Raw genomic sequence first — 23,759 nt, forward strand, 5'->3', positions numbered from 1 at the left:
CAAATTCTTGGTGAACTGCATCGACTAGAGTCCCAGGGTGACGTCCATCATTGTCATGGTCTTTAGAATTGCCGAATACCCTTCGTTGAAGCTGCTCACTGCCAGGAAAGTCACAATCTCCACAGTTTTTGTACCAAAATGCAAATGCTTGGGGGATAACTTCCAAACACACGTGTTCAAACTTTCTTTTGATTTTGTGTGTTTCCTCCCAAGAACCAGTGCAATAATATTTCCTCTAAAAGGGCCTCGTAGATCAGATGAATCACTTTTTGAACTTATTTGGAGAGCGGCTGGTCATGTTGATATTCATCCAGATGTCCAGTAGCCTCTGCAATTCACCACTTGCCCCAACTAGTTTCCGCAGCCGGACAATTTTGGTGTTGTGGGTGGTCATCCATTGGACACTTGTGGAAATATGTTGCCCAAATTGCCTACTTCACCTGTTTCACCGAAATGGATTGCTGTCATATTGCCAAGCTGTAGTATGTTGTAAGCTCCTTGATCAGTTTATCAGTAAGCTTCCCTTGTCCTTTTCCTCCGATGCCTTTGTTTTGTTTCTTCACATTTCTAAGCCGCATGCCATGTCCATTCTTTTCTCTACGTGTCCTACGCAGTCTTTCTTCTCGGTGATCACATCTGGGTACGGGTTCAAATCAACGAGGCCTTTGAAACTTTTTGTATCGCTGTCCCCAATATAGTACTTGTACTTCATGCCAAATAACTCTTCCGAACGACTAAACATCTCCTTCACAACGTCGACCTCCATTTTGCCTGCACTTCCGGAATGATTTGCGCTGCATTGTTCTTCATGAGGCTCATACCATTTTTCAAACTCCGCAGGATGTAGTGATGTTCTCTCATCACAACAACTGTGACAGAATGATGACTTTACTTGAAAATCTAACACTTTCTTGGAATATTTTCCGATTAGCGATGTTATTCTGAGCAATGAAGAAGCCACACTTCTTCCGTGACCCATCGCCTGAGACTGATAAATGCGTTCAGTCCTGACCCATCTGTCTGTTAAGTTCAACTTCCTCAAATACTGCTCTTGTCCGAACGACCTCAAATACAGCCTTCGCAGCAACGTACAAATTTTCCAGGCAGTTGTAGTACAGAGTAGTAGAGAAGCCAACTGACACATCCATGAGTCCACAAATTAAGTTCACACTGCGCATACCTTGTCCTAACAGACACATAATGAATGTAAAGTGACGATTAATGTCATACGACTGGTTCACCATCAGAGATGATTTGACATGACGTATGGAACACTTGCATCATATAGTCAGCTTTAAACCAAGGCCTCGTTCACTGGTCCGGGTCAATTTGATGTCACTGTTGCAGGTCTTGCACTTTAATATTGTTGATAAAAAGTTGAAGACTGCCAAAAAGCAGGAAAATCCGGGATCAATCTCAGTGTCATCATAGTCAGTGAATTTCAGCTTTTTCGCAGATGTGCTCACGAATATAATCTTGTGCTCAGCTGTGTGCTGGTTCCCTTTGAATTTCCTCAGCCTCTCCATCAAGCAACGGTCTCTCCCAGGTTTTTGTGGCATTTTCATCTCACTTGTCACACGTGTGCTTGTTTACACCCTGGGAACACAGACTAAACTGATCCAAGATGCGAATCTTATGTTGGAATCTATATCACATTATTTACCGACGGTTGGTAAATGAAGTAGACATAAAGTGCCATCTAGCAATCGCTCGAGACAGTTTCAGTCATGGCAAGCACATAGAATAATTTTTCGCGGCTACAAAGTCGAAATTAAAAAAAAACTGGTGTGTGAAAAAGGACAATTTCAGGCAGGTGCATTTTTTCATTCAACCACGAACAACAAACATTTCCATTCTGTATTTGGAAAAACCATTTCAGGGGTAGATTCTAAACACTTTTATGGATCCAAAAATGCAATTGAAAAAAAACTGATTTTTTGTACCAAAACATAGTAAACCTCCCCGTAAGGAGTTCTTTAGTGTGGTTTGCCGTGTGTGGTCAGGCATTGTTGTGTAAAAACAAAATTTTTGACATCAGCTTTCCTCAGTGTTTGTTTGGAACTGCTCTTCTAAGGTTGTGCAAAGTTTGACAGTACCGATCAGAATTTATGGTTGCTCCACGTTTGAGAAAATCAATAAGAAGCACACCTTGCCTATCCCAAACCACTGTCGCCATCAACTTCCTTGCCGACAATGTTCGCAAACATTTTCGTGGTTTTTGGAAGACCTTGTGTGCCCCACTCCATGGACTGTAATTTTGTCTCACAATTGACGTGTTTCACCCAAGTCTCATCACCGGTTATGATTCGATCCCGTAATGAATCACCATGTTTGTGGTAGGCCTCCAGAAATGTCAATGTTGCCCCCATTTGCCACTCTTTATGTTGCTCTGTAAGCATTTTGGGCCCCCATGATGCACAAAGTTTGTGGTATCCTAGCTTTTGAGGACAATTTCAGACAACAAAGTCTGTGAAACTTGTGGAAAAGAAGGCGAAGGCTCCAGTATTTTGAAGCAATGGTTTTCACAAATTGTTTCATTAGCTTTAGCAACAAGATTGTCAGTCACAATGCTCAGGCATCCATTCTTCTCTTTGTCATGAACGTTGGTTCGGTCATTTTTAAACCAAATGCACAATTTCTGGACAGAACATTCACTCATTACATTGTTTCCTTACACTTCACACAGTTCATGATAAATTTCTATAGGTTTTAGGTTTTTTGCCAACAAATACCATATCACAGATCATACCTCACAATCGGCGGGATTTTCAATTGCAGCACACGTTTCAAATTCAAATATTGAAGAACCCAATGTGTTGAGATGTTCCTGCTGTCACGGATGGATGCCGACTGAGCTGCCGAACACGCACATACCAAAATATACGCGATCGGCAGATGCTTAGCATTGTCAGATGAAAACATTATCTACTTGCTGAATAGCCCTCGTAATTAAACTGATGGCATTCAGAGTGCTGCATTGTGGGCTGTACAAATTACAGGATACTGAAATGTTGTAGGTATGTCCATTAATTGGGGCACTCGCGGATTATGCTGGAAAAAATAATAGTCCCACTTTCTGCCACCAGATGAAAATATGGCACTGTAAGCAATCAACATGTGGTGTGAGTGCAGAAAAGGGAAGGAATGATCAAACACATGAAAACAGTGGATCTGGCTTGTTTATTAGCATATGGTCAGAAGTTACTGCATGTGATCAATATGGGCTCCTGATGCAGCAACATGCTGCAGCTGTATCATGGCATAGTAGGCAGTTGCTCACAGCAAATCCAGTGCAATGAGAGTATTAGGTCATTGTACATCATCCTTGGATCAGGAAGAGTCCGGGTACAACCCTGGTATATATGATTTTTCAGATATCCCTACAACTAGAAGTCACATAGCCAATGGCCTTGCTGCAGTGGTAACACCGGTTCCCATCAGATCGCCAAAGTTAAGTGCTGTTGCGCTGGGCTAGCACTTGGATGGGTGACCATCCGGTCTGCCAAATGCTGTTGGCAAGTGGCGTGCACCCAGCCCTTGTGAGGCAAACTGAGGAGGTACTTGATTGAGAAGTAGCAGCTCTGGTCTTTTAAACTGACGGCTGGGAGAGCGGTGTGCTGACCACATGTCTCTCCATATCTGCATCCGGTGATGCCTGGGGGCTGAGGATGACATGGTAGCCAGTCGTTACCACGGGGCCTTCCAAGGCCTATTCAGACGGAGTTTAGTCTTTTTAGTTTTAGAAGTCACATAGATTTAGTTCAAGGGAATCTGGAAAGCCACATATCATGAAATTACCTGGAGATAATGCAGTCATTACTGAAGATTTATTGAAGCAAGTTTTTCATCTGGCAAGTGACATGTAGTGTTTCCCCATCTTGCATGAAAATAGTGGTACGGACACAGTTGCATTCTTGTGAAGCTGGAATCATATGTTGCACAAAGAAGTTATTACAATGTGTAGTTGTGTCTGTATACTTAACAGGGCCGTGATTTGTCATCTCCTCAAAGAAAAACAGACTGAGATTGAAGGGATTTGTGAAACCACGCTGCAGTCACATAGGCTGAGTGCAGTGGATGTTCCTGCATAACATGGAGCAGATTAGAACTCCATACATGACAGTTCTGTGAACTCATGGCACCATGCAGAGTTAAATGTGCCACGTAAGTTCAAAGAATATTTTCCAGTCACATATCATCCATTTCATTGTGTGCCAAGAAATGAAAGATGAAGTCGTGGCATTGTAGCCTATTTTGGGGCTTCATTTCATGCACATTCTGAAGGGATACTAGTGTAAAGAACACTGCAAAATCTTTTGAACTGTTGACTAGAGGAGATAAGAGTTCCCATGATTCAGCTCGAGTACTGGCTTCAGAATTTGAGGCATGTGCTGCACAGTCAGTCATAACTACAGCAGCTTCAACAACAACTGCATGGGAATGAGGTGCATCCCTCTCTCTGTTGCATCACCTAATTTACCTGTTTCTTTAAGTTTCTTGTCATATTTTTTAGCTCTTTAATTGACATGGGGCCTCTTCTCAGCTGTTTCCATCGAGATATTCTCTCAGTGCAGTACTACCATTCAGATAAAACAACTTTACCAACAGTGCACAGTCTTTCTACTCAACAGCCATTCCATTTCATATGGAGAACTTCAACCTTCTTAACTCTTTACGCCAACAGTCACTACACATAAGAAATCAACATGCATCACCGAGCGACAAACAATGTGCTGGGGTCAAATCAGGAAACAGTTCACATTCTGATTGCTTACAGCACCATACTTTCATCTGGCAGCAGAAAGTGGAACTATTTTTTTCCAGCTTATTCCACGAGTACACTGATTAAGGAGCATAACTATGATGTATCAGCATCCTGCAAAATATACAGTCCACACTGCAGCAATTGGAACATGGTCAGTTTGATTATAGCTTGCCAGTATCTCATACACCTATTAAATTTCATCTCATAATTGCTGTGAGTTGCGAGTCAGCTGATCTTCATCACTATGAAAATTTACTTTGTGAAGCTGCATTTGCAGCAGCTACTGCTACTCCTAATAATGGCTTCCCATAGTCATTTCAGTAGAATTACTTTGGTTTCAATGTAATTATTTTCATTTTTTCTTACTCCTTTGATATTTAGATTCTTGATCTATGGTCCTAAAATGTTTATCTGTTTGTTTCCAACCTTTGCTTTTGTTCTGTTTCTTTCACTTCATGCTTTAACACCCTTTTTTGAAACCAGAAATTACAGGAAGCTGAAGGCACTATTTTTGTTAGTGCTGTAACCCTAATTGTGTTGTCCAGATTTTCAAGTGGAATATCCAGTGTTTTGTATCAGTTATGGCCATTATATATTGTGTGATGTGCAACTTTTTTGTTGAATGACGAGGACAAATTAGTGCTCAAAATGCCAAACCAGTATTTTACTTCCATCTTCTGTTTTGAGTATCTAATCACTATTGATGATGTTTAAATATGACCTTGACACTGAGCAACAAAGCGAGCAGTGAAAACACACAATCCCACCACTGTCAAATAACTGAAAGAGCAGGTATTGTTGGCAAAATTATTTTGAATATTTTTTGTAATTCTCCAGGGGTTCTGTTGACAGATAATGCTTAAAAGGGCCAGAATACTAGGCTACCTAGACCTTCTGATAAAGTTCCAGGAGACTTTCAAACAAGTATGCAGGGGGAATCTGCCTAAAGAATTTTGTTTGTTGCCTAACAGCAGCACATGATTCGCAGTTGACAGTCACACATGTAGCTTCTTTGGGTAAAGAACTTTGTCCAAACCTTCACTCTGGTATCCAGTCACAGTTTCCTCTTCCCTTGCTCAGAGACACAGTTGGGCAGTTGGCACTTGCAGAATGACAAAAAGAATGTAGCTGAGTGGAAAAAAGAAAATATGAGAAGTTCTGTTGTTTTTTAATTTAATAAAGGAACTTTTTGATTATATAATGTACAAGTTAATGCCATTTCCATTGGAAAAAAGTGAGGCAGAAACACAAAAAAATGCTGTCTACTTTTTTAGTGATACTGTTTAGGTGTAGACACTATGTGAAGAAAAACCTCATGTAAGTACAGTAGTTAAATCTCAGAAAATTTACTGTGAAAGTAGTTGAAAATTGACAAAAATGGTCAAAATTTTTACGTATGCAACTGAAAATAAAAACACAAATTTGTGTATGATATGAAAGAGAAACATTCTGTTAATGAATCCATTTGAAGATGACACTTGGGCACCTCCTTAAACAGGTACATGTGTACAGAAAATCACATAGTATAATGATCTGAAATAGTATTGTGTTCCTTGTTAAGGTAGGCCTTGGATGAAATTTGAGCCAAATAGATGAAAATTTAATGGAAAAGTTTATATTTCAAATACATTTGTACTAACTAGGACAATATTTGATGCTGAAGTCAGTGGCAGGAAATAGCCACATATTTGCAATTATCTTGCAAATGGCTCATTTGCTGATACATGTGTACCAGAATGTGTTTGCTTCTATTATCATACACTTTCGCCCATTTCAGTTTTTGCAACTAATTGTGGTATGATACACCCTGACTCCAAATTTTACTCTATCAGCTTAGTACCCCAAGTAGCTGCTTGTATCACTTGGGCCTTAAACTGGTCCTGCTTGTCAACATATTCCTCCAGAACCTCAAAACATCTCTCTCATTCACTTCACCTGGTTATCTTCAGCCCAGCAAGCCACCTTCCTCTATGTAGACCTCCCCCTCAAGGATGGCTACATCTGTACCTTGATCCACATAAAACCTGCAAACTATTAACAATACCTCCAGTTTGATACTACCATCCGTTCCACACCAAGAAGTCCCTTCCATACAGCCTAACCATTCTCGGTTGTCACATCTGTTGAGATGAACAGCCCCTCTCCGTAAATGTCAAGTGTCTCACTGAGACCTTCACAGACCAAAATAGCCCCCACTCCTCTCCCCATCCCCACCTTGTCCAGAAACAGAGCTACCATGGTTTGTCTTTCCAGTCACCTGTCTTCTCCGACATACTCGCTGTTCATCCATGAAGGAGAATCCATCTCATGGCTCAGAACAACCCAGGACTGGAGCAACTGAATCACATCCTCAGCCAGGGGTTTCACTACCTCTTTTTGTGCCCTTAAACAAAAAATATCTTTTCTACCTCTCCCATGGTGGTATTCTGTTGTCCACTGAACCTACACAGTATCCTTGTCCATCTATATTATACTCCTGCTCTTGATCCCTTGCTCGATTTCTCATATCCCTGCAATAAATCTAGATGCAAGATCTGTCTCATACATTTTCCCACTACTTTCTATCATAGACTTGTAACAGTCATCTCCTATCCCATCTAAGACAGAGCAATCTGTGAAAGCAGCCGTGTGAACTACTAACTTAACTGCAACCACTGTGCAGTATTCTATGTGGCCATAACAAGAAACAAGCTGTCTGTATGTGCGAATGGCCATTGCCAAACTGTGGCCAAGAGACTGCTGTAATACCCAGTTTCAGAGTATGCCACCCACCATAATGTGCTTGACTTCAGTGCCTGCTTCACAGCTTGTGTTACCTGGGTTCTTCCCACCAACACCAGATTTTTTTTTTTAAGTGCACAGGGCCGCATGGGATTAGCAGAATGGTCTAAGGCGCTGCAGTCATGGTGTGTGCGGCTGGTCCCGGCGGAGGTTCGAGTCCTCCCTCGGGCATGAGTGTGTGTGCTTGTCCTTAGGATAATTTAGGTTAAGTAGTGTGTAAGCTTAGGAGCTGAAGACCTTAACAGTTAAATCCCATAAGATTTCACACACAGTGCGTCTGTATAGTCCTCCCTCTTCTGCACCCACAGCACAGCCCCCATTTCTGCACCTAGCTACCCACTGTCCTGTCCCCATCACACCACTGCATGCTCTCACAGATAGCTCTCCTCCTCCCCAAACCGTACCTCTTATGTACCCCCACTACCTACCCCAGAAAATATCACTGCTTATCACAGTTGCAGTTACATTTGGGCATCAGTCCCCAAATATGACAATGGCCATGTGTTTGTAAGTTGTGCATATGTTAATTTTTGTGAGTTTGGCTTTGTCTACTTCTGCTGAAGTAGTAAGTCCGAAAATTGAATAATATCTACCAGTCCTTTTCTGTGTGCCTTTCTGACACTTAAAAGTCTCTTTTATGTGAAGATTAGCAATCTAGCCTTTACATATCAGATATTTGCTAGGCCAATAGAATTTATGTTCAGAACAGTAGCAACATGAGAGAATATGTTGGTAGCAAGTTCCCTCTCCAGAGTATAGCAAACAGAGTGTTTTGTGACAAAGTCCAAATGTATAGCAAACACTCAGGGCTCTTGAATCATGGTGTAGAGGATGTACAACAACTAGATACTATAAAATAAAATAAAAAATAAACTGAAATATCCATTAATAATTCTACCTCTTTGGTAATGGTCATCCCTGTATAGAATGCTATGCAGTGAACAATAGTTAGCTGGTAAACAATGATAATATTTTCAAATGTTGCCCAGCTTTTGATGTTTGCTGGTAGTTCAGTTGCAGCAGTTGGGAGTATTTGGGCGCACGGGCATTTTGCACAGAGTGAATGGTTGCAGGGGTAGGAATCTTGGGTAGGGATGGCCCTCTGGAAATGTCTTAGAAGTTGACAAGATTGTTAAGAGGGACAGGAAGGTAATGTGAGGCTGTAGTGGTTATATGGAGAGGGTATCAGGAAAAGGTGGTCTCATTTCAGGGATTAACTTGAGAAAGTTATACCTCAGGCACAGTAGTCTTTCGGTACTTGGTGGTTGGGGATAGTGAGGGCGAGTGGCAGGGTGGTGTTAACCTTTTTCGAAATAGGATCTATGCTTGGAGTACTATGAGACAAAATTGTTAAGGAGATTTGTTTGTAGACGGGGCCACCATGATAGTTGTGGGTGCTTACTGTAGCTGAGCATTATGCCATACATGTATTAACCAGAAACATGAACCACTCCATCCTCCCTGCTGTGGCATTTGATTGTGGCATGGATGTGGCAGACAGGCCTCATCAGCTCCTGGATACTTCAACATACAGACCTTCTTCTCATGACAGCATTCCTTCCATGCAGTTTGATCTGCAGAAAATCAGAAAAATCCTAGATGCCCCCCTCACAAGATCTCACAACTGCTTACAATTACTTACTCCTCCTGATCAGAAACCCTAACTTTTTACTTCCTACTGTGGCGATAGACATGGTAGACATCCCAGTTTAGCAGACTCCTATGCGCCAACTTTCATCTTTGCATTCCTTCCCCCTAACAATAGGTGCTTCCCTCTTTTCCAGCCTCAGCTTACCAATTACTCTTTCCTTCCCTTTGTTCCAAAATCTAGAAGTCCAATGTTATATTTTAAATGCTTCTGTCAGCAACACTGAGAATTCCACCTCCTGGGGATAAGCTCTGGATGGTCATTTGTGATTTTTTAAGAAATTTTTGCATTTGTGCCTCTGATATACTGTGACATTTGAACTACACTATAGGTTTTTTCTTTTTTTTTTAATTTTTATCCTTGCAATTATGTATCCATTTATGTTTTCTAGTACTTTAACCTACAAGTATGATTAAGATATGAGACATACCACATAATAATTGTTTTCTGGTGGCAGTTTTCCTATATAGTCCCGTTTGCATTGTATATTCTTGTTGCTGCTTATTTGGATCTCCATAATTCCTAAAAACGCTTCTCTCATACTGAGGGAAGCTGACTAAGTTTTTGCTCTTGGCCTCTTATGGCCATCCATGGAGTCATTCAAAATTTTATCGGTAGTTACCAAAATATGGTTATTGCGTCTAGAAGTCTTACCTACAGAAAGACAGTGAGCTGTTTAGCATTGTAGGATGTATCACCTAGGTGATTAGTTGGAGAATATAAATGGTGATGAAGGTTCATGGAACCATTATTAAATTGGCAACTAAATTGGAGACAACAATTTGTTTCACACCTGCCCAAGAGGCAAATGCAAATGACCAACATTTCATTTATTTACACGTCAAGTTCCTTAGGACCAAATTGAGGAGCAAATCTCCAAGATCATGGAATGTGCCAGTACATGAAACTACAACATAAAAGTAATAACAGATAAAAATGAAATATTTATGAACCCAAAAAAAGTCAGTCCATAAGTTTAAGTCAATGCAATCAACAATACAAGAAGAATCAGCTTAATTTTTCAAAGAACTCCTTGACAGAATAGAAGGAATGACCCATGAGGAAACTCTTCAGTTTTGAATTGAAGCACGTGGATTACTGCTAAGATTTTTGAATTTGAGTGGTAACTTATTGCAAATGGATGCAGCAGTATACTTCACACGTTTCTGCACAAGACTTAAGAAAGTCTTATCCAAATGCAGGTTTGATTTCTGCCAAGTGTTAACTGAGTGAAAGCTGCTTATTCTTGGGAGTAAGCTAACATTCTTATCAAGAAATGACAGTAAGGAATATATATATTGAGAGGCCAATGTCAAAATACCCAGACTCGTGAACAGGGGTCAACTAGAGGTTTGTGAGATTACACCACTTATTGCCCGAACCACACATTTCTGAGCCAAAAATATCCTTTTACATTGGCAAGAGTTACCCCAAAATATAAATCATATGACATAAGCAAATGAAAATAAGCAAAGTAGACTAATTTTCATGTTGAACAATCACTCGCTTCAGATACCATTCCAATAGTAAAAATTGCAGCATTAAGTCTTTGAACAAGATCCTGAATGTGGGCTTTCCACAACAGCATACTATCTATCTGAACACCTAGAAATTTGAACTGTTAAGTTTCACTAATCATATGCCCATTCTATGAAATTAAAACATGAGGTTTTGTTGAATTGTGTGTTAGAAACTGTAAAAACTGAGTCTTACTGTGATTTAGCGTTAGTTTATTTTCTACAAGCCATGAACTTAGGTCATGAAATACACTATTTGAAGCCGAGCCAATGTTGCACACAACATCCTTTACTATCAAGCTAGTGTCGTCAGCAAACAGAAATATTTTAGTGTTACTCAAAATACTAGAGGGGGCATAATTTATATAAATAAAGAACAGGAGTGGCCCCAACACTGATCCCTGGGGCACCCCCCACTCGACTGTACCCTACTCAGACCGCACATCACAGCCATTCTCGATGTTGTGAATAATGACCTTTTGCTGTCTGCTGCTAAAGTAGGAGGTGAACCAGTTGTGAGCTACTTCCTGTATTCCGTAATGGTCCAACTTCTGGAGCAATATTTTGTGATTGACATAAACAAATGCCTTAGTTAAATCACAAAATATGCATAGCATTTGAAACCTTTTGTTTAACCTATCCATTACCTCACAGAGAAAAGAAGGTATAGCATTTTCAGTTGTTAAACGACTTCTGAAGCCAAACTGTACATTTGATAGCAAATCGTGTGATATAAAATGATCAATTATCCTTATATACACAGCTTTTTCAATAACTTTTACAAACACAGATGGCATAGAAATAGGTCTAAAATTATCTACATTATCCCCTTCACCCTTTTTATAAAGCGGCTTTACTACTGAGTATTTTAATCATTGAGGAAACTGACCATTCCTAAAGGAAAAATAACAAATATGGCTAAATAAAGGGCTAACATGTGCACCCCACTACTTTAATATTCTGCTAGGCACTCCATTATAACCACGAGAGTCCTTAGTCTTCAGTGATTGACTCAATTTCCCTCTTGTCTGTACCACAGAGGAGTATTTCAGGCATCAATCTCAGAAAGGCATTTGCCAAGAATGTTATATGATTCCCTGTGGAAACTAAATTTTTATTTAATTCACCAACAATGCTCAGAAAATGATTGTTAAATACTGCACATATATCTGATTTATCAGTAACAGAAATATTTTTACTGTGAACTGACTTTGTATCGTCAATCTTCTGCTGCTGACCAGACACTTCCGTCACAACTGACCATATGGTTTTAATATTATCCTGTGAATTAGCTATTCTGTTTGCATACCACATACTCTTTGCCTCCCTAATAACAGTTTTAATCACCTTACAGTACTGTTTGTAATGGGCTACTGTAGCTTGATTGTGACTACTTCTAATATTTTGATATAATTCCCACTTTGTGCTACATGTTATCCTTATCCCACTAGTCAGCCACCCAGGCTGCCTGTTACTGCTTCAACCAAGTTTAGAATGTTCTAATGGAAAGCAACTCTCAAAGATTATGAGAAATATGTTCAGGAAAGCATTGTATTTATCATCGATGTTATCAGCACTATAAACATCCTGCCACTCTTGTTCCTTGACAAGGTTTAAAAAACTCTCTATTGCTGTTGGATTAACTTTCCTACATAGTTAGTAATTGAATGTGACATTTGTTTGATTACTAAAGTATTTTAGTGTTAAAATTTGTGCGTCATGGTCTGAAAGGCAATCCACCCCTTCACTAACAGAATTCCCATCTAGTAATGAAGAATGAATAAAAGTATTGTCTATGACTGTGCTACTGTCCCCCTGCATCATAGTTGGAAAAAATACAGTCTGCATCAGATTTTATGAATTTTGGAGATCTACAGACATCCTTTTTCTTGCATCATCATATACAAAATTTATATTGAAGTCACCACATGTAACTAATTCCTGGTACTTCTTACAAAGTGAATCAAGAACAATTTCTAGCTTTAGCAGAAATGCTCTGAAGTCAAAGTTAGGGGTCCTATAAACAACAACAATTAGAAGTTTAGTTTCACTAAATTCAACTGCCCCTGCACAATATTCAAATATCTGTTCAGTTCATTGCTGTGACACATCTATGGACTATCTGAATACCTCCTCTTCCTAGTTGCCTTCTTGCCAACTGCCATATCCCATTCCCCAATACCCTTCACCCTCCTCAACCTATCTAGTTCCTCCTTTGCGCATTGTAACTGCACTGGAAGGGCGCAAATCTTACACACCTGCTCCTTTATCAACTTATTTCTACTACAGATTCTACATTGCCAGGAGAGGATCTCGCTAGAGTGCCCACTGGCTTCCCCACTGCATTCCCCCCCCCCTCCCCCCCCCAATGAAAATACTTTGAACAAATCCCACACTGTAATCCACTACTCACAAACCTACAACAGAAGCCACACTACTCACTCCTGGTAAAATTTTACAGTTACCAAAAAAAACTATATGTCTACATTACCAAAGTTCAGTTACACCAGTAGAACTATTTATAGAACTAACAATAGTGGTCTCGAAATTCCTTGTCTACTAAGGAAGCAACTACTTGTATTAATACTACTACACCACAACTAATATCAATACCAACAAAACTTCACAAAAGTATTAGCTAAAACCAAAAATTAAAATGGCCACTGGAACATTCAACAAAGTTAAAACACTGAATGAAAATTTTACTGAAATATTTCACTAGAAACAATAAGAAATGCTGAAAATTAAGGCATGAAATTTACTAAATGACTTCAATGCACAGAAAACCAAAAAACACAGTGAGCGTATGTTTCCAAAAGTTTATTAAATCGTTATTTTGCCACAAACAGCATGAAACACTGCTGAAAGCTATTATATTTAATAACTGTATAACTGTCCACAAATAACTTTGCCAGTATGTAGCTTTATAACCGCCACAGATGCACTGCACGCTGCAAAATGTAAACACACTACTGAGGTGTGAGGCTTAGAAGAATGACATAAGCACACTCATGAATAACAGACCACTCGACACAATAGCACAGGAAGAAAGACATATATTAATGAAAAACCAGTAATAAGTTACTTTTACAACAAATATTAACACAGATAAACTTTAAAATAAGTAACTGAAGACTAAAATTTTATAAAACATTGATGAGCAGTTTCAGCAGTAGTCCAACACGTGACGTCACACCAAAGAAGCATATGGTCATTTGTCCATTGAACGGATTGCAGAAATCAAATGAGAACTATCAGAATAGTTCAAACTACAAAAAAGAACCTGAATCAGCAACTGATGTACTCCACCTTGTGGCCAAATAGCGTAGGCCAAAAGGTAATGCCTGTCATTTGCATACCATTTCAATAGGGGATGTGAGGAAATTCAGTCATCAGTGACTGAACTCAAATCTACAAGCTCAGTTTTTCCAATATTGATATTAGTCGGTGTTACAGTCCTGTATTACAATATGCTGTGGGCATTTTCAGCAACCACAACTGCATATTACCATGGAATGCTATGTGTTTTAGAGAGCAGAAATTGTGCTTTAAATGCATTATTGACACCAATCACAAATCCTGTCCAAGTCATCTCGTATCCTCCTACAGTCACTTAACGATGACACCTTCCCGTACACCACAGCATCATCAGCAAACAGCCGCACATTGCTATCCACCCTACCCAAAAGATCATTTATGTAGATAGAAAACAACAGCGGACCTACCACACTTCCCTGGGGCACTCCAGATGATACCCTCACCTCCGATGAACACTCACCATCGAGGACAACGTACTGGGTTCTATTACTTAAGAAGTCTTCGAGCCACTCATATACTTGGGAACCAATCCCATATGTTGATACCTTAGTTAGGAGTCTGCAGTGGGGCACTGAGTCAAATGCTTTCCGGAAGTAAAGGAATATGACATCCGTCTGATACCCTTCATCCATGGTTCGCAAGATATCATGAAAAAAGGGCAAGTTGCCTTTCACAGGAGTGATGCTTTCTAAAGCCGTGCTGATGCATGGACAGCAACTTCTCTGTCTCAAGGAAATTCATTATATTCGAACTGAGAATATGTTCGAGAATCCTGCAACAAACTGATGTTAAGGATATTGGTCTGTAATTTTGAGGCTCCGTCCTTCTACCCTTCTTATATACAGGCATCACCTGCGCTTTTTTCCAGTCACTCGGGTCTTTACATTGGGCAAGAGATTCGCGATAAATGCAAGCTAAGTAAGGAGCCAAAGCAGTAGAGTACTCTCTGTAAAACCGAATTGGAATCCCATCATGACCTGGCAATTTAATTATTTTCAACCCATTCAGCTGCTTTACAAACCCAGCAATACCAATTCTGGATGTGATGGCCCAGGAAATCTGTTTTGAATTCGGCTGATGGAGTAATTACATCCGATGAAGGCTCAGATGAGAATGGTAGTGTGTTGCTGTAAAGATTCTGCACTGAACAAACATGTTTAGCTTGACTTCGAAGGCTTTATAGGAGGAAATATTTGACATGGGAAGGATGGCAAGTGTAAAAATGTAAGTACTGTTGTGTAGTTTTAATGTGAAAGGAAGAGTATACTGACACTTGGTGAGGGTGGGGTAAATATCAAGGAAAGTGACATGGGGGTATAAATAGGACCATGGGAAATTTAATTTGGGGATGGCAAGAGATATAATATCAAAGGGAGTACTGCCTGTGAACCACCTATTATGTAAATACTGTGTGGCCTTTTGCGTTGGGGTGACTTCCACAAAGTTATCAGTTAGGATGAACGGGCATAGACAGAGGGTATATGCTGGCAACACACAATATCCATTCTCTACACTATGCCAATTGTAACCTCGATGACTGTTTTACTACCCCATATGCAGTGTGGACTATTCCCCCACAGATCAGTTGCTCAGAACTCTGCAGCTTGAAACTGGTGTTACAATACGTCCTTGTTTCTTGGCTTAATTTATATTAATTTCTTTGGTCTCACCATTTCTTCTCAGTAACTATTCCTTTCTTCACTCCCTCTTGGTTTTCTGTATCTTTTATATTGTGACCTGCCTATTTTTTTTGGCCCCCATCTCTACCACATAGACTGCACTTAGCTTTCTGCTCTTATTATTTTATTCAATTTAATTTCGTTTTATTTTATTATTTTCCTGTAAATCATTTACATGATATAGGAATTGTCACAAATGTAATTAACATGCAAGGTACATGTAACACAAGCATAACAACAGAATATCACTTTATATATATATATTAAAAACAAAGATTCCAAGACTTCCCAAGCTGGAAAGCGCCAGTAGACAGGCACAATAAATAAAACACACAAACACACACACAGAATTTCTAGCTTTCGCAACCGACGGTTTTATTTATTGTGCCTGTCTACCGGCACTTTCCCATCTATGTCATAGAAACTTTTGCTGAGAAAGTATTCTTAAGCTCAGTTTTAAATTTTGTCATCTGTTTTTTCCTTTATGTACACTGACTGAGCATTGTAAAGTTTTATTCCAAAATAACTACGTTAACTCATGCATGATGTTTTGGCACTACTCTCTGTCTTGCATATTAGTGTATCTTCCACCTTTAACTTATCACATTTTCAAATCTCATCTGGTGCAGCTCCCAACGATCAGTCTTTCTTGCTCATCCCTTCCAGTAAGTCTCCTGTAGCCATGGGGTCTAGGTGACTTTTCCAAACTCCCCATTTCATAAACTTCACTATTTCATAAACCTCACCAGTTCTTTTCCTTCACTCCTCTTCCTTTCCCTTCAACTCTTCTGCAAGAAGAAGGCGCCACTGGCTCCAAATGCTTGCAGATTACAATACCTTTATATGATTTTTTCTGATGCCAATTGATGAATAGATTTTTCTCCATCCACTTACATTACATTGTGTTTTCTTATTCTGATAGAAGGTTCTAGCACACATGTATTTATATACATATAATAGTAGGGACTTGCCCTGGCAAAGTACCTATGAGTGGATGACTTGTCTGACTAAGCACTAATAAATTATATACACAATCCTTTCTCTTAAATTACTTTGCTTATTAGTAAAAAATGTATTGAAATGCATAAAGTATTTCTTAAGATGGTCTTTGAAATGTAGATAAAAGGTGCAGTAGGGGACTTCGGTGTATAATACTGTATGATATTATAATTTTCTCGTGTTTTTGTTGTTATATTGCAATAAATCATGCAATTCCATGTTTCAGGTTGCTTTCCTAATAGCTGACCGTGCAAAGCTCATGGAAGAAATAGAAGTTTTAAAAAAACTTGGATTTTCTAATGATGTCAATGGAGTTAGTAAGGATGGAGACCTTTTGTCTGAAATAATAAAAGTTTGTATCCACTTCATTTTTTTGTTTCATAATAATTTACATGTGTACCTGTATTCTGCAGGGAACCTGACAATGTGGCAGAAGACACTTCTGATATCTCTATCCTCCCTCCCCTTGACTGTCCCATTCACAAATGGAACATGGGATAAAGTTACTTCCTCTCCCCTTCCCCCTCTCCCTCCCCCTCCCCCTCCCCCTCCCCTCCCTCTCCCCCTCCCCCTCCCCTCCCCTCCCCCTCCCCCTCCCCCCTCCCCCTCCCCCTCCCCCTCCCCCTCCCCCTCTCCCTCTCCCTCTCCCTCTCCCTCTCCCTCTCCCTCTCCCTCTCCCTCTCCCTCTCCCTCTCCCTCTCCCTCTCCCTCTCCCTCTCCCTCTCCCTCTCCCTCTCCCTCTCCCTCTCCCTCTCCCTCTCCCTCTCCCTCTCCCTCTCCCTCTCCCTCTCCTCTCCCTCTCCCTCTCCCTCTCCCTCTCCCTCTCCCTCTCCCTCTCCCTCTCCCTCTCCCTCTCCCTCTCCCTCTCCCTCTCCCTCTCCCTCTCCCTCTCCCTCTCCCTCTCCCTCTCCCTCTCCCTCTCCCTCTCCCTCTCCCTCTCCCTCTCCCTCTCCCTCTCCCTCTCCCTCTCCCTCTCCCTCTCCCTCTCCCTCTCCCTCTCCCTCTCCCTCTCCCTCTCCCTCTCCCTCTCCCTCTCCCTCTCCCTCTCCCTCTCCCTCTCCCTCTCCCTCTCCCTCTCCCTCTCCCTCTCCCTCTCCCTCTCCCTCTCCCTCTCCCTCTCCCTCTCCCTCTCCCTCCGGCCTCGACCTCCCCCTCCCTCTCCACCTCTCACTCTCGCCCCCCTCGCGCCCTTCCCCTTCCCCTTCCCCTTCCCCTTCCTCTTCCTCTTCCTCTTCATCCCCCTCCCTCCCTCCCCCTCCTTCCGTCCCCCTCCCTCCTCTCCCGCTCCCTCTCTCCCGCTCCCCCTCTCTCCCTCTCCTCTCCCCCTCAACCTCTCTCCCTCCCCCTCTCTTCTGCTCCCCCTCTCCCCTCCCCCTCTCCCCATCCTGCTCCCCCTCTCCCTGTCCCCCTCCCCTCCCCTTCCTCTTCCCCTCCCTCTCTGCTAACCCTCCCATATCCCTCCCTCTCGGCCTTGGCCTCGGCCTCCACCTCATGTGAGGCAGCCCTGCTGCTGGGTGCAGGTATTTTTATGCAATACAATTTAGATGACTTGCATGTCAGTGATAATGAACAATGATGAAGATGGCACAACAAAATGGTCCCTGAACAGTGAAAATACCTGATCTGGCTGGGAATCAAACTGAGTCGCCTTTGGTTAGCTATCTGCTGTGGTGACTGCACAGTTACTGAGTGGACAATTTAACACATAAGCTTCTAATAACAGGGATGCACTGTGGTGAAGCATCATCATACTCAAGAGCAAGAAAATTAATGTAACCATTTGATACCCCCTTTAAGATGGGTCGAAAGGGCTTGAACTGCACAATGTTACAAAACATAAATGAGAGTGTTAGTGACTGAAGATGGTGTTTAAGTATACTTTCAAATATTCAGTATGGTCGCACCTGCAAAATATGGATTAAATTAAATTATAAATATGTTTGTCATTTATAGAATTGGATGATCTTCATTGCGTCATTATGTTGTAAAGCATGTAACGAAAGAACTGACTCTCACACTGCTGGTGCGTCCAGTCTGTGTGTCACCTAGTTGAGTAATTGTTAGCTATAAACCTATAATATACCTCTATAAATGGTTGTGTTGGTTTCTGAGGAACTATTTGTACTTGGGCGTTAAAAGTGCCTCTTCCAGAAAATTTCATATTTCTTATAAAACCTCTCAGGCTTACACTAGGGTTTATACAATCACTCTCTAAGGCATCATCAACTACATCATATCAGTTTCTTTCCAATAACATTTTTCTCTCTCCATTTCTTTCTCTCAGTATGTGTGATGTTTTGATCACATGTTTAAGATTTGTCACTACATCCTGGCAGGTAGATTTTTCTCTCTCTGTTTCTTTCTCTCAGTATGTGTGATGTTTTGATCACATGTTTAACGTTTGTCACTACATCCTAGCAGCTAGTGAACCAGTTTTCAGTATATTGCTAAATGAAGACTATTAGAACCAAACCATAACAATATTATTTTTGTCTTATGCAAAACTATCATTGAAGATATTCAGAGTGTTGGCATCTTTATTGAAGTAGTATCCTATGTAATATTTCAGATAGGAGGGCATACTGTTTATTCACTTCCCTGCAACTGGAAAAAATCCAGTATTCAGTTACTTAAGCCTTTATGTGGACGTTGCGGACCCTTTTTTCCTCATTTTGTCTTTTAACCTTCTTTACCATTTTGTAAACACCACTTTTACCATTGTCTTTGTCACTTACAATCCTGATCAGACTAAACCAAGGAGAAAAAGTTCCTTTTTGCGTATCATATTAACTAATACAAATTATAGAGAGTACACTGAAGAAATTGGTACACAGTCCATCAAAATGGGGGAAAAAAACACTGGGATGCTTACCAGTTCATCTGTAACTGTGCTGCCGCAATACATCTGATTATGTATTGATGTCAAAGTGACAAATGGCCTTCTGCCAAATATCTCTCACTGCCACTGAAAAATCCTGCAGCTCGAAGCAGCAGCTAACTTTCTTACGCTGATATTGTAGGATTAAATGTGCATTATGAATCTATCGAATATGACCCACCTCGATAGCCGCGTGAGTCAGCAGCTTCTTGTATTCAGGGAGGTACGGTGGCTCCAGACTGAATCCGTCCAGAGGGTTACTGATGAAGGCTGTTGTGCTGCCCAGCCTGGATGTGGTTTTTAGGGGATTTTTCCGTATCTTATTAGGTGAATACTGGGTTGATACCTACATCTTGCCTCAGTTACATGATTCACAAACATTGGTTTACCTGGGGTAACATTAGATACAAATAGATGGGGTACACAGATTCCATTCTGGATGGGGGGAGGGGGGGGGGAGGGTATGGGAATGACATGAAGGACATCCAGCCACCATATACTATTAAACATTGCCAAATCAGATTAACATGCCAAACCCTGTGAAGATGTGGGATAAGACCAGGAAAAAGAAAAAGAAGCATCTATCTGGATCTACTTACAGTGGATGTTACATCATACACAGAAGATATGAACAGTCCTTTATTGTTCCAGTTGTCCAAACCGTTAACTGGATATGCAGAAAGTACACTTCTCTTAAACTGGATACCCATTGTCTTCATTCCTGCCAATAAATTCCTCTGACTGTATTTAAAGATCATTATAGCAATAAGTGAAGTTGTATGTGAACAGATAGTATTGATCTTATGTTGTAATTTTTATTATTTGAGGGATGTAGGTTGGATGCAGTGAATGGTAAACACAAATGTACTTCACCTGCAGTTGATTTATGTTGTAAAAAAGATCAGAAACGATAATTAAGTTATAATATGACCACTTTATCATTCGCATTTATTTTTCTTAGCATTCTGGCACTAAAACAAGACTACTGTGAAATGGATAAAAGTGACTGAGATTTATCTATATGCACTTTTGACAAAGAAACATATATGGTACAATACATATTTTGTTTAAAGTTAGCATAGAACTGGGTACTTCATGTTTTTATTACTGATAGCAGTCATTTTCATTTTGAGTAAAATAAGTAGAAATGATGCAATAAATCCAAAGAGATTATACAAAAGTAGAAATGCTGGATTCATGTTTGGAAGGAGCAGGAATGATAACTACAACTTATATTTGCCCTGCAGGTATTTATTAATACCTGAGGTGAGGAACAAAATGAATTGTACAATACTGTTGTGGCCTTCATTTCATCTAATGTGTGCTTTTTCTGTAATCTGCTGCTAGTTTCATCACTCTTTAATGTCACCCACCATTTCTTCTTCTTCCTCTCCTTGCACTCCACCTTATCTTTCCTTCGGTGACTTGATTGCAGGCAATTTCTTTGATGTGCATGTCGCAGCTGAGATGTATTCCATTCTTATCTTTTATACTAGTTCTCTTTTCTCTTATGTTATTGGAACTAGGACCTATTTCTTCATTTATCATTTTGCCAGTCCATTTCTTTTCATCATTTTTCTGCACATCTACATTAAAAAAATTCCAAATATTTTCCATTACCGTACCTTTCCAGAAGATATTTTACTCATAGGTATCCTAATACCAAAGACCTTATGTTTTCTGTCAGAAAGCTATTTTCATGTCTGAAAGATTTTACTTGCCCCAGAGTCTATTTTTTCAATGGTATTTTCACCTTCATTTCACCTGATTCATTGGTCTTTCTTACATTTACCCTAATTCCTTACTCTTTTCCCACTTTTAAGATCCTCTGCATCATAAATAACAGTTCTTCTTTTCATTAAGCCAACACAACTTGATCATCTATATTCTTGATTACCATTGTCCCTTCTTCTCCTCCTATTATACATTTTGTTTTTAATGCTTTGTATGCTCAGCATGAAGCTTGAAAACTGTTGGTGACAAACAACTCCCTTCTATAACACCTCTTCAGATACCTGTTTCATCTGTCTCTTCATTGCCAACTGTCACTACCATTTTCTGTTTTGTGTAGAGTTCCTTTATGCATTTTCTGCTTTTTCCAGTCTATACAAACATCCTTTAAGGTCTTCAGAAGGATATTCTACTACACTTTGGCAGACTCCTTTTTCCAGTTAAGAAAATATATGCATAACCCACTTAACTTCTTGCACTTTTTGTTCTGTAATCCTCAAACACCCAGTAGTATATCATATTCCTGTTCTACACCCGAACAGATGCTGTCCAGTGCTTTCTTCAATTTTTCTTTATAGTCTTCCGAGTAAAAGCCTGCACACAACATTTCAAGTGTGACATGTGAAATTAATAGTCCTGTAATCTTTACATTCTGCGCATTGTGTTTCTTTGGTGAAAGGACAAGTATAGTTTTACCTAGATCCTCTGGCCAAATGCCCTTGTGCATCTTCTTTCTTCACCTCAGAGAGCTGAATAATATGAAACTGAGTACATTCATAATACATTTTCACAAATAAACTGTTAGAATTATAGAGATGTAGCACATGTGTAAGCTGACTAGCATTCTATAACACCCATTTAGCAATATAATGGGTGGTTATAATTATATTTTCCCTATTTAACATGTTATAACGTGGAAACTAATTGCCTTACGAGTACTAGAGTTGGTAGCATTCATGTCAAAGACATGGGGAAAAGAAATAATGCAGAATCACTTCAATTGAAACACTTTCAATTTGCTGCTATGGTACACCATACCATTACATGCTGGTACCATTACTGCTACAAAATGAGCTCAATATGGCACTCATCAGTGTCCAGAAGAGTCTGAAAGTGCAGGATTGCATTCTGAACAGCAGAATGAAGCATGACCGAAAGTATGCTGGCTACCTCTCTAGATATTCTGTGTGTGCTTCAGATCAGCACATATGTGAATGTGCCCCTGGTAAACCCTGTTCTTCAGATAGCCACACATCCAGAAATCACAGGGTGTGAGATCAAGTGACCATGCTGGCCAAGCATTTGGAAATGATTGGCTGATAATTCGATCATTTCCAAATCTGTTTCAGAGAAGCAGGTGTACTTCACGAGTTATGTGCGATGGGGCCCCATCTTGCATGAAAACTGTTGAGTTCAATGTGTCACTCTCCTGTAGTGTGGGTATGACGCGCTGGTGAAGCATTGACGGCCAGTCACACTGCACATCTTTGGTCCTGGGGCACCAACCTGTTCAAAGAAAGGTTGGGCCAATGATGAATGTAGCCATGAAGCCTTCCCAAACAGTGACACATTCACTATACAGAGGAACTTCATGCACAATGACCAGAGGTGAAGATCCCCACACTCGGCATTTCTGTGTGTTGAGATCACCCATCAGAGAAAAATGAGCTTTAGATGCCCACTGGATGGTCCAGGGCCAGCCTTCATCAACTCCTCGAGCCCCCAAGAAAGTGGAGAGGGAAGTCAACATATTGTTGTGCTTCCTTAGGGCAAGCTGCAGTACAGTTTTTATCTTGTACGGATACCATTCTCAAATGGTTCGAAGTACCTTCCATACTGTGGACCAAGGAATGTTCAACTGTCTTGACACAGCATGCACAGTGCCTGGCAATCGGGAATTGCACGCAGCGTTGTCTACCATAGCCACAGAGATTTCAACCACCTGTGGTGCAACCTGTAATCGTCCTCTTCCTGGAGGGATGCCCGGTTTTCCAGTTGATTCAAACTTCTTCATCACTCTCCGCACAGCAGGTGGAGAAATAGGATCTTCCTGTAATCCTTTCAGCTGGGGATATTCTCAAAGTGCAGCTGCAGCATTACTGTTGTTTTGATAATAGAACTTCACCAATAATGCTCTGCTCCATTTATCCAAGCTCATGTTGGCATGTCAACAAGTGCACTGCAACCGGTCAGGTGTGTGACACTATGAATCACAATGACTGATCATGGCACCTGGTGGCCAGAGTTAGAACTGGACAGTGGTGCTGTGACACAGGGAAATCAGGCATCCCATACTCTCGACATTAATGCTACCAAGTTTGGTAGTCACATGGTAATTAGTTTCCATGTTATAACATGTTAAATAGGGAAAGTTTAATTATAACCAACCAGTACATATTTAGAGGACCACACTTAATAAAATTGAGATAGTCTGGATGATTAA

General features: G+C 40.5%; 1 protein-coding gene across 3 annotated transcripts in view; it reads left to right on the forward strand.

The window, feature by feature from the left end:
- Nucleotides 1–23,759, forward strand: part of LOC126343024 (MAP7 domain-containing protein 1-like) — a 255,278-nt gene that overhangs the window by 67,318 nt on the left and 164,201 nt on the right. For all 3 annotated transcript variants that reach the window (XM_050001905.1, XM_050001907.1, XM_050001906.1), the window contains one exon: nt 16,934–17,059. In XM_050001905.1, coding sequence (XP_049857862.1) covers nt 16,934–17,059 — 126 coding nt within the window. The remainder of the gene's footprint in view (nt 1–16,933; nt 17,060–23,759) is intronic.

The sequence above is a fragment of the Schistocerca gregaria genome, chromosome 1, assembly GCF_023897955.1.
Source record: "Schistocerca gregaria isolate iqSchGreg1 chromosome 1, iqSchGreg1.2, whole genome shotgun sequence".
Lineage (NCBI taxonomy): Eukaryota > Metazoa > Arthropoda > Insecta > Orthoptera > Acrididae > Schistocerca > Schistocerca gregaria.